The sequence below is a fragment of the Microtus oregoni genome, unplaced genomic scaffold (genome assembly GCF_018167655.1).
Source record: "Microtus oregoni isolate MIOR12 unplaced genomic scaffold, Mior012 000003F_ref0000135, whole genome shotgun sequence".
Taxonomy (NCBI): domain Eukaryota; kingdom Metazoa; phylum Chordata; class Mammalia; order Rodentia; family Cricetidae; genus Microtus; species Microtus oregoni.
In genome coordinates this window covers 33935228-33947534 of record NW_024543062.1, presented here as the reverse complement: position 1 = coordinate 33947534, position 12307 = coordinate 33935228, and the positions used below count along the sequence as shown (strand labels likewise).

The window sequence follows — 12307 nt, the reverse complement described above, 5'->3', positions numbered from 1 at the left end:
CGCCAGCCTACACACAAGAAGTGCAGTAAAGACTGGAGGCAAAGTCGGTTTTGGTGGGAACCATGCAGCAGGAAGAAAGCAGGACAAGACCTTGGTCTCGGCCATCTAGCTGAAGGGAGAGGCGAGCACCAGGGGTAGGAAATATAAATTACCTTTCAAACCAAAGATACAGTGGGCCAGTGGAAACACTGTTCCTTCCGTTTATCTTTTGTGAAAACACTTCTTTTTCTTCACTTCGGGGCCCAGACCAGCCTTGAACTCCTGATCCTCCTGCCCTAGCCTCCTAAGTGTTGTGCCAACACTTCTTTAACCTGTGAAAAAGGCTGCCTTCTTTGTTGTCCTTAGCAGATAATGTGACAGATGTTAGTGTGTGCTGAGCGAGTCACAAGAAGCAAACCAGGAAGCAGCACTCCTCCATGGCTTCTGCTTCATAGGTTCTTCCCCTGCTCAAGTTCCTGTCCCGACTTCTCTCAGCGATGGACTGTTAACTCTGCCTCAGTTAAAAACTGGTCAGTCGGTGCTTCGGTGCTTCGGAGGCTCGGAGGCAGGCGCGCGGCGGGCAGGCCTGGAGGGGGCGGGTCCTCGCGGGCCTCAGTGCCGCCCGCCAGGCGTGAGGAGAAGAGAAGGGAGGTCACCGCCTGAAGGTGTATCCACTACAGTCGCGCCGGCTGCCTCGGAGAGCTGCGAGCGTCTGGAACAACCATGTCCTACTGCCGGCAAGAAGGGAAGGATCGGATAATATTTGTGACCAAAGAAGACCATGAAACTCCTAGCAGTGCGGAGCTGGTGGCTGATGACCCCAATGATCCCTATGAGGAGCACGGACTGATACTGCCCAATGGAGATATTAACTGGAATTGCCCGTGCCTTGGGGGAATGGCCAGCGGCCCCTGTGGGGAACAGTTCAAGTCTGCCTTTTCCTGCTTCCACCACAGCAAAGAGGAAATCAAGGGATCAGACTGTATAGACCAGTTTCGGGCCATGCAGGAGTGCATGCAGAAATACCCGGACCTCTATCCCCAAGACGAGGAGGAGGAAGAGGAGGCAAAGCCAGTTGAGCAAGTGGAGGAAACAGCTGCTCCTAAGGCCTCTGCAGCCAAAGAGCAGGGGTCAAGCTCCTGAAGGCCGCAGGCCCTGGCTGCCACTCACCATGAGACTTTCTGTACAATGCCTTTTGGTCACCTCTGTGAAAGTTCCTTTCCTCTGTGCACTGTAATGTACAAAATAACTTATTTTAATGATCAGGAGTCTTGGCTACTTGCCATATACACTGAAGAAAAGAGGTGTGTACACCTATGTCCTGTGTAAACCTGTCCTTGAACATTAAGCCACTGCTGGATGTACTCTGTGATTGCCCCGGATTTTGTCACTTTGAAATACTGTGCTGTGGCTTCTCAACAACCAAAAGTTGTTACTCAGGAAAAAAAAAAAAACAAACAAACAAACAAAAAAAAAACTGGTCAGTCAATTGGTATTACAGACCCTAAAGCCCGAAGTGCTATTAGCATGGCCCCTGGGCAGAGGTGACATGAAAAATTCCACATTCTGTAAGGGAAACAACAGCTGGTCAGTCCAGAGTGACAGAGAACAAAGGAAAAGCTCTGAATCTGTGGGAATGTGATCCTTTTTTCCAGCAGGACTGGTTGGCAGGGCCAGGTCCTCTGTCTGCTGTGCTCTGTTAGCTCTGAGAAGCACACCACAGTCCCTTACACCTCCACAGAGTTCAGAGGGATTCAGGTGTGGAGTTAGAATGGGGACAGATGTTCTGTGTGTTCTGTGTGTTCCTACCATGCTGTATCCAGGTGTCCATGTTGTCGAGGGTTTCCATCCCAGCCCCAGGAAACTTGGACATAATCCACTTAACAGTTTTAAGCTGGGTGAAGTGAAAGAGGCAGGAGAATTGCCAGTTAAAAGTCAGCCTGGGCTCTGGAATGAGACACCATTCTACCCCTTCTTTCCACCCAAGCCCTTCATGATCTGCTGTTGGGCAGCCAATAATGACAAATACCCATGGTCATTAAACATGTTTAAAGACACAGACTGGAAGAGATGGGAAGAGGATCACTGACTGGACACTCGCCATCACGTCCACGCTACCGCTGTCACTCAAAGTGTTTGCATCACCATGTGATTGACAAGTGAAAAGAAGGCTTGCTCTTCTCTGTAAATCAGAAGTTAGGAGTTGTTTGCTCCAGGGCTGCGCAGTCAGGGGCGGCAATAGAAGCTTCCATTAAGACTATTCCCAAACGGATACAAACATTTAACAGCCTTGACTATATTGATTGACTAGTTGATCTAGCAAAAGCATAGAATGACAGGTAGCCTTAGAAATTTCCTTTATCTTTCTGATCTAAATCAGCTAGATTTCTCTGGTATTTTCCCCCATCTGATAGGGAGGGACAGCCTCCCAGTTCCCCAGGACCTGTGTCTAGTTCAGTTCCTCTGCCTTCCTTCCCCAGCCTTCCATACCCTACAGCAGTGGGCTGAGTGAATAGAATGGCCCAAGGCAAGTGGTGAAGTGGGGGTGTGACTAGAAACTCCAGGGAAAAATGTGAATAAAAAGTCATTTAAAAATACTCTAAGCCTCTACAGTGAATGTGTAAATAACAGACGCTACTGGTTAAATTTCAACCTTTAGAATCTACAGTTAGGGCTAGAACTCGGTTGTAGAGCACTTGCCCACCAGGCACGAGGCCCTGCATTTGAGCCCCAGCACCACATTAAACCGAGCATGGTGGTTCGTGTTTATAATCCTAGCAGGAGTAGAGCAGGAGGATCAGAAGTTCAACGTCATCCTCAGCTATAAGTGAACTTGAGGCTAGTTTTGGATTATTAAGGCCTTGCTTCAAATACAGTCCCCTGCCCAGCAAAAAAGGGAAAAAAGGAGAAAGAAAGAATCAAATTCCCCCTCCATGCTAAGCAAATACATTTTATTTTTAAAGATTTTTTTTAAATGTATTCCAGGGTTGAAGAGTTGGTTCGTTGGGTAAATCAAATTTGCACACATGTAAGAAGCTGAGTTTGGAATCCCAGAACCCACAAAAATCCAAACATTGCAGCGCACGTGTGTAATCCCTTCACTCGAACAGTAAAAGTGGAGGTGAAGATGTAGAACCCCTAAAGCTCACTGGTCAGGTAATTTGGCTCACTCAGGGGAAATACAAGAGAGACCTAGTCTCCAGCAGGTGGAAGATAAGGATCACCCGTCAAGGTAGTCTTCTGACTGTCACAATATTCTCTGGCAAACATGTCTCTCCTCTCCTTCACCTCTCCCCTACACACACACACACACACACACACACACACACACACATATACTCACACACACACACACACACACACACACACATACATATATAGATAGATACATGCACACATACACAATACATACATACAGATTTTTTAAATCAACCCAATTTGCAAAATCACCCTTGATTAAGAACCACCAGACCTGGTTAATACCATGTACAAATCAGTACTCTAAAAGGATCCCAAGAAGACACAGTCAGGGGTGAGGGCCTGTGGCCTGCGTCACTGGTGTCTATCCCCTATCTCACACATGGTTCTCAGCTTCCCATGTAGCTATAGGAGGCTGTTCAAGTTAAACAAGATTGAAGGGGAGTTTTGCTGAGGACTGGCAGGAGGAAGTGTGAAAAGGTTACACTTTTAAAGAAAAAGTTTTAAGAAAGTATTGTATTGCTGGGCACACACCTTAAATTCCAGCACTTGGGAGGCAGAGACAAGTGAATCTTTGTGAGTTCGAGGCCAGCCTGGCCTACAAAGTGAATTCCAGAACAGGCTCCAAAGCTACACAGAGAAAATCCTGTCTTGAAAGAGAAAAAAATGATTTATTTTATTTTATGTGTATGAGCGTTTGTCCATATGTCTGTGCGCTGCATGTGCCTGGTGTCCTCAGAGGTCAGAAGGGGGCATCAGATCCTATGGATCTGGAGAGACAGACAGGTATGAACTACCAAGTGGATGCTAGAAATTGAACCCAGGTCCTCTCAAGAGCAGTCAGTCCTCTTAACCATGGAGCCATCTCTCCAGCACCCAGCTTACAATGTGACAAGCATCCTGTTTCTATCCCATTTCCTGCTTTCTCTCTAGTGTGTTTGAGTGATGTCGGGAGCAGCTTTTCTGTAACAGAAAGAAGATACCTATGCACGTAAAAGCTAATCCACTAAGGACAGCAGAGAGGAAAGAGAGAAAGCCCGGTGCTTCTTGGAGCTTTCTGACAGCTGAACTCACTTATTAAGGAACAGAAATAGCTTCAGTGTAAACCCTGTGGTCAGGTTTCTGTAATTCGAGAGCAAAGCAACCACAACTCCTGAAGTTACAAGCATAATGAAAAGAGGAAGCTAATACAGGCACCTTATCCTGGGCCAGTTAGTGTTAGCAGCCTGATACAACCCAGGCATACCTCGGAAGAGGGGACCTCCACTAAGGAACTGCCTCCAGCAGATCGGCAGCAAGACTTGGGTGCTGTCTCATGCCCTCTGGGTTCCTTGTAGAACCAGAGCCTGGCCCTTCCTCCCTGAGACCTCTTCTCTGCTTCCTGCTCCAGGACTCGAAGGGATCCCGTGCTAAGCCCACCCAAAACTTGCCCCAGCATCAGGCTTTGAATCTGGAAGGCACAGACTCTCAGTGCAGATGCCATGGCTGAGATACGTGGGGCTTGCAGTCTTACTTTTCACGCTGGCCTGCAGAATGAGGGGCCAAGAAGCAAGTGTCTGTGGGCAGTTGCCAGGGGGCAGGCTCATCTGTTCCTTTGCTAGCATCTGCCAAGAGCAGTTTCCCTTCCCTACAGTTCAGTCTCAAAACAGAAGCCGTGGGCCTGGCCTGAGTCAGGTGCTCATCCCTGTCCTGCTCACTGTGGCCTGAGGAGGACCGCAATGTGTCAGGCTTTTCACACACCTGCCTGAGGTGCCAGGACTGACTGGGGGTCAGGGAGCTCAGAGTTGTCCTGGTGCAAGGAAGGTGTGAGCTGGGCCTAGTGCCATATCCCACCTACTTGGGAGACTAAGGGAGGAAGCTCACAAGTTCCAAGCCACACGGGTGATTTAATGCTATCCTGTCTCCAGGGCAGTTTGCTGGAGGCAACTCCTCACTTGAGGCTCCCTCTTTCCAGGTGAGACCATTTTGTATCAAGTTGACAAATTAACCAGCCCCACCTGACTCACCCCCTATCCTGAAGGACCAGGAAGACATTGGTGGCTAGGTGGCTCCTTTGGAGACAGCAGCACCCCATGGGTCAGGGTTGTTCCCTCAGAAGGACCATGTCTTTTTTGGCCAGACATCTCCCAGACATTTGGTCCGGGGTTTTCCAGGTGAATTTCCCACTACTCACTCTCTGAACACTGCACTGTCCCTGGCTCCACGGGGCAGGTGATGGGAAATTGCCCCACCTGATTTCCTATCCTTTCCGAGACTGAAACACAAGCATTCCATTCTGATTTCCTTCCATTCTGTAGGTGGAGATCAGGGACTCTCCAGTTAGGCCTCCCACCCCTCAGGACCCCAGAAAACTGCTTCTTCCCTCCCAACTGGCCAGGTGGGAGATGGGTTGACTTCCAGAAGCCCAGGTGTCTCCTGTGACCCTCCTATCTTAGTGCTGGCTTCTCATTATCTTCCCTGTTATGGTGCCTAAAGGGTGTCCCACAATCAGCAGGGGCAGCTCTTCCAGCAAGGCCTGGTAATGATGACTGGTGAAGAATCAGGTGCCTCAACCCCACCTTCTCTAGCTCAGGTATTCTCAATGCTCTCAGTCTGCATGCAGCTCTGGGACGTCACATGACACAAGTGGAAGATTAAATAGCACTTTACTTCACAGAGACATTAGCCAATGAGAGCCACCTTGGGCTGTGCATTTCAGTGTGCATGAAACACATCACTCCTTGTTCACCCTTGAACTTCCCGGGAAATACCGCGCCATGTATTTGCAGAATACTCCACGTGTAAAACTTGAAGCATTTCTGGTGCTAAGCATTTGAATAAGGATTCCTCAGCCCAAGTGTCCTTCCTCTTTTTCCTCTGGGATATTTGTGGCTATCATATTGACTTAAGCAAATAGAATCAGGTAAGAAATGTGTATTCAGCACCTACTATGCCTCGAGGAATCTTGCTTTAAACTGTCCACCTGTATTTGGGGATGAGAGATAAATGGTGGATGGACTTGCTCTTGTGGCCCTTGTTGCCCACTCTCCCGCGCCCAGCTCCACACCCCAGGCAAAGAGGTTTCCAATGGCCATAACCCTCTTCCACACAATGACTTTCACTGCTCCCCACTTACTTAGGCTACAGTCCAAATTACATTGCATGAGTGAGCAGCTCTTCTTGATCATGCTGATCTTTGAGAGTGTCATTTCTCCTGTGGCGTCTCCTCCCCAAATGTGGCCTGAGATTCCTGACTCCTCATCTGTGTCCTAGATGTGGTGGTGACAATAGGGAAGCTCTGGGCTGGGTGGGTGGACCCCATAGGTGCTCCAGGGAGCTAGCCAGCCAGAGTCCTTGGGAATTATGCCAAGGCATAAGGTGGTGTTAGTGGGTAGGTGAAGGAGGTATTCTATCCCAGTCTACAATCAGGTCAGAGGCATGCAGAAGGCAGATGGTCCTGGTGGGGACTAAACACCCAATATCAGACCTGCAAAAAACATTAAACATTCCAAGCACCAAGACAGAAATTGGGGTTCAACCTGAGCATCAGAAAAGTAAAATAGCCACCAACTGGTTCTTTACTCCACCGCAGTCTGAAATGGTGATCCTCCCTCCAGGAATCTCAGAATTAAACTGAGACTGAGAGCTGTCCCTTTGGATTTATAATCCTCTCTAGTCCTGAGATTGAAGTTATGTATCACTACTACCTGGTTTCTATGGCAAGTTAGTGTGGCTCTGGGATTAAAGGTGTGTGTTATTGCTGCCTGGTCTATAAGGTCTATTTTACATTTCTGACCTCAGGCAATTTTTATTTATTAAAATACAAATGAAATGATACTACATTTCACCTTTTTTGTATAAAATAAAAAGAAGGCTATAATTAATATAAGAGAAAATATATACTATAAGTACAATAACTATATACACTATATACAGGCAATAAATATACCATCAATTTCTAAACCATTTGCATTTGACAAATTCAGAGAAAATACTGTGTATCTATCCTATCTCGAGGAGTCCATGTTCCTGTACCTAATTTACTTTCTATCATAACTTGCTTTTGCATCAGGTAAACAAGGAAAACTATAGCTATCTAGTCTTCAACTCCCTAAAGAACCAAGAATGAAATAATATTAACTGAGTAAGCAGGAAATGTAAGCAAGGAACTTCACAAAAATGTGAGTAATGACAGAAACAACTGGCTACCTGAACAGTCACCCAAAGTTTCTCTGCAATGTTGGGGTACTCCATCTTCAGTATACAAGGCTAGTGTATCTGACAGATCTTTCTGTGAAGGAGGACATTCTGAAGGGCTGTTCCTCCTTGTCTTGGCAATGTTTGACAGTCACATTTTTTTGTGTCCTGCTTGTCCAATTAGGACAGCGTATTGTCAGCACTCGAAGCAAGGGTATTTTTTTACCCATTCTTTGTGGCTTACTTTTGCCACAAAGAAAGTAAGCTCCATGTGAAGTTTCTTCAATTCCCATTATCTTCTCTGAAGTATATTGGTACTGTCAAGACCTGGTATGTCTCATTGTCATAAGAAAGAAGAACCTAGGTTATTAAAACAATTAAATGCCATATTCTGTAGATCTCCGAAGTGTTTGAAGTTGACTTGTTTATCTAACTATATCTTTGTTTGACCTTGAGAACATACCTAATGTGACTACAAGTTCAATTATACTAGGTGACTAACTACTAGCCTATATTTCCTCATTCTCTTAAACTGTTGGTAATAATAATTTTCAAGTACTATAAATTAGCATTATATTTTAAAATGTATAATAAATATAAATTTTATAGGTATAGTACCTTGAATAATATTAGAAATGTATGAATACTATATTTTAACAAAATTAATCTCAAATTTGTATAAATAAACAAAATTTGTATATAATATACAAAAGTTCAAAAACATTTAAAACTAATAATTGCTTTTTAAAAGTAGGTTCAATAATCTACTTTTTTATCTTATTGTATCTATATTCTCCCCTTTGCTTTTCAGAGTAGATTAAAAAATCAACCCTTATCTTATTCTGTCTATAATATCCGTAATCCATTGAGTGACCAAAAACCACCCACTGTTCCTCCTGGAAATGTGGGCATGGTATTCTTAAATTTACTTTCTGCTCCCTGGGGGTGACAGTATCTTTATGGGATCCTGCTAGAAAAATTTTGGTTAATTTTCAAGTCTATGCATATCCAGAAAATGCAGGGCCTCTCTCAAGTCCTTGCTAGAGTGGTCTGTGAGGCTGAATTATTTCAGTTAGCTACCTCAAAATTGTTCTGAGCAGTTTGTAGTCTAAAGCTGATCATTAAGTGGAGCTATCAGTTGAATGGCATCATATGAACCAGGTGGAATACTTGTATAACTGTCTTCTTCCTGGAGACTTCAAAGATTACTGTAGGAGAATTCATTGTTCATTGTGGAAAACTTAAACATTATTTATGTCAAAATTAAAAGTTTGGGTTTCAATATACATATATTCAAAGAAAGGGACCATAGAGATGAAAATAGGTATGGGCAGAAGTAAAATTTTTGAAAGCAGAATTTTGAAAGCCTTAGTCGCTAGATTTTATAGTCCTTCTTTTTCATACCAGATGACTCCTGACATGAGACAGAAACTCTGAAGTTTTCTTCTAACAACATGATCAGATTTAGAGGAAAGCCACCGTCCAACTCCAAAGACAGGTTTGCTTTTTAAGTGAGTTGCAACTACCATTGTATTGACAAGTAGAGAGATCTGTAAGTCTAGGTAGTGAGATTTTTACCCTGTTAAGGATATTGGTATCAAGTGGTATTCCTTGATCTAGCCCATTCCTTAGCTTTCTGAAATTCCAGGCTCAGTGGCAGAGGTACTGGCTGGAGCCACGCATATTGCCACGACTCTATGGTGTTTCAAGGTCCCTGTCAGCAAGCAAGCTGCAACAGTGTGCTCACAAACCAGACTCAAACGCTCTGTAGCTGAACCTCTGCCTGGAAGAGTCAGAGTTTAAAGCCTTCCTTTTTTTTTTTTTTGTTTAAACAGAAAAAGGGGAAGTGATATGGGAGTGTCATATATCAATCTGTTGATTTCATTGGTTAAGCAATAAAGAAACTGCTTGGCCCTGATAGGTTAAAACATAGGTGGGAGGAGTAAACAGAACAGAATGCTGGGAGGAAGAGGAAGTGAGCTCAGACTCGACAGCTCACCTCTCGGCTCGGGTCAGAGAGATGCCATGCTCCCCTCACCCGGCAGATGCACGACGAAGCTCCGACCCAGGATGGACGTAGGCTAGAATCTTCCCGGTAAGACCGGTGGTCACAGATTATTAGAGATGGGTTGATCAGGATATCAGAATTAGCCTAGAAGAGGCTAGATAGAAATGGGCCAAGCAGCGTTTAAATGAATACAATTTGTGTGTTGTTATTTCGGGGCATAAGCTAGCCAGGCTGCCAGGGTGCTGGGGACGCAGCCCCACCGCTCGTATTACAACACCACAATTAATGACTTTAGTATTTTGATGTCTCTTCATACTTTTGGAAATCACTTCTCCTACCCACACCTCAGTGTTATAGTCAAAGGACTCAACACTGGCTATGTGTAGGATCCATTTATCCATTGATGCTCTTCTGAACTTTAAGGGCCCAAGTATCTATTTTCCATTTTAAATTATTATTTTCAAAAGCAAGAGTCTCAATGAGTACTCATCTAGGTTCTGCATCTGCTACCCCTATTTGTACAGCTTTAGTTAATCATTGCAAAAATCATTAAATGTCAGGCCTTGTGATTCAATTCTTTTTTCTTATTCTTGAATCTTGTCCCAAGCATTCAAGGCTGTTGTACAGCATATGGACAATATGTGTTCATTGTCTGTAGCTTGACTATATGGATCAGCATAAGAGCCCTCACCAAGAATTTGATCTTGGGGGCCTCAAAATCTCTGACTCTTCCTTGATATTAAAGGGCCTTGGCTTCTTTTCTCCAAAAACTCTTCCACTAAAGCTATGGTCCTTGGTCTAGTACAGCTAAGACTAGTTGAAGCCAATCACGTGGAATAACCTTATTTATTGATACCCATGACTTTAACAATTCCCTTACATATGATAAATGCATGGCATAAGATACTGCTGCTTGCTTAATATATTTCAGATCTTCCATACATATAGGTTCCCATTTACATTCTGTATATCCTTTTGGGTATTGAGCATTTGCTGGTTTTTCAGAAGCAGTAACAGAATAAATAGCTAAAACGATTGGTAAGTCATCTCTGACTCTGAGAGGTACTAGCGATGCTACATCTACTATTGTCTTTTGCCTGTATCTCCTCTCCTTGTTTAATAGTTCTGATGAGTTCCTCAATTGATTCAAGTCTTTTTATCACTGTTTTTTGTAAAGTCTGAATCTCTTGACCTGTGAATATTTCTAATGATTTCATCAAATCAATTAATTTCTGGTTCTCATTCTGCACTTGTGATTCCAGGCTTTTAAATTTTTCCATTAATAATATCTTTCCATCCTTAGAGATTATTTGGATGGCGTATAGATTGCCTTCCAGGAGGGATGGTCTACCTACTAGCTTGTTGTAACTTTTTAACAGATTTGGGTTGTCAATTTCATCAGTATGAATCCTTTCAGATAATCTCTCATTAACATTCTGTCAGGTTTAATAACCCTTTGGTATGCATTGAATTTTGCCTGTCAAAGTATGGTTATCATTTTCGATGGTATGAATCCTTTCAGTCAACTTCTAATTACTAGTCTATAAAGTCTCTATCATATCTATAAGTTTCTCCTTCTTGGATAAGGAAAATGTGGTACATTTATACAATGGAGGACTACACAGCATAAAAAATAATGACATCTTGAAATTTGCAGGAAAATGGATGGATCTAGAGCCGGGCGGTAGTGGTGCATGCCTTTAATCCCAGCACTTGGTAGGCAGAGGCAGGGGGATCTCTTTGAGTTCGAGGCCAGCCTGGTCTACAAGAGCTAGTTCCAGGACAGGAACCAAAAGCTACAGAGAAACCCTGTCTCGAAAATCCAAAAAAAAAAAAAAAAGAAAGAAAGAAAGAAAAGAAAAAGAAAATGGATGGATCTAGAAAACATCATATTGAATGAGGTAAACCAAACCCAGAAAGACAAATATACTATGTACTCACTTATAAGTGACTTTTAGACATAAAGCAAAGCAAAACCAGCCTACAATTCACAATCCCAGACAACCTAGACGACAAAGAGGACCCTAGAGAGACAGACATGGATCAGTCTACATGGGAAGTAGAAAAGGACTAGACGTCCTGAGTAAACTCGGAGCATGAGAGTCAAGGGAAGGGGTAGAAGAGGAGAGGAGAGGAAGGGAGAGGAGTGGAGAAAAAATGTAAAGCTCAGTAATAACAATATAAAAAATTTCTCATTCTTGACTATGTTAACAAGCCATTTCTTTAAAGGTATAATATGAATTATCAAACTGATAGCAGCTATGTCTAAGAATGTTTAAGTCCAGGTAGGTCATATACCTCTCCTAGAATTCCATCCATAACAGAAACAAAAGGTTTTTAAATTCTTTTTTTTAAAACTTTTTCAGATTCATACTTATTATGTATATAGCATTCTATCTGCATGCATGCCTACTCGCCAGAAGAGGGCACCAGATCTCATTACAGATGGCTGTGAGCCACCATGTGGTTGTTGGGAATTGAACTCAGGACCTCAGGAAGAGCAATCAGTGCTCTTAACATCTGAGCCATCTCTCCAGCCTAGGTTTTTAAATTCTTAAAGGGAGATATTATCTGGCATTATCTTAGAAGTGGTTTACAAATTGAAAAAATATTATAGTTAGCAGATGACTAACCTCTGTTAAGATCCTGGTTTAGTTGAGAATTTTAGCAATGATGTGAGCCAGAAAAATCTGTGGATTTTCTAAGCAGAGCTCAAAACCAAACTGAACAGAATTTTGTTAGACACAGGGAAGCCATGCAGCAGTTGCACACGGGTCACAGAAGTCAGGAGAAGCTGTGGTAGCCGTATGGGAGCCACAGGCATGCGGGGATGGGGTCAAGCCAATGGAACCGCAAGAGCCACAGGAAGCTGTGGTGGGGGCTGGCAAAGTGTGGGAAGCTGTATGGTGCCCTGTAGGGTGGTGGCAAGGACTGGTGTGACAGCAG

At 43.7% G+C, this 12307-nt stretch overlaps 1 protein-coding gene across 1 annotated transcript; it reads left to right on the top strand.

Annotated features, from left to right (window-relative positions):
- The first annotated feature begins 589 nt into the window (after positions 1 to 589).
- On the top strand, positions 590 to 1417 carry LOC121446350 (mitochondrial intermembrane space import and assembly protein 40). The gene has a single exon (XM_041648923.1). It carries the CDS (start codon positions 703 to 705, stop codon positions 1120 to 1122), a length of 420 nt encoding a protein of 139 aa, XP_041504857.1. The 5' UTR covers positions 590 to 702; the 3' UTR covers positions 1123 to 1417.
- The last annotated feature ends 10890 nt before the right edge of the window (positions 1418 to 12307 follow it).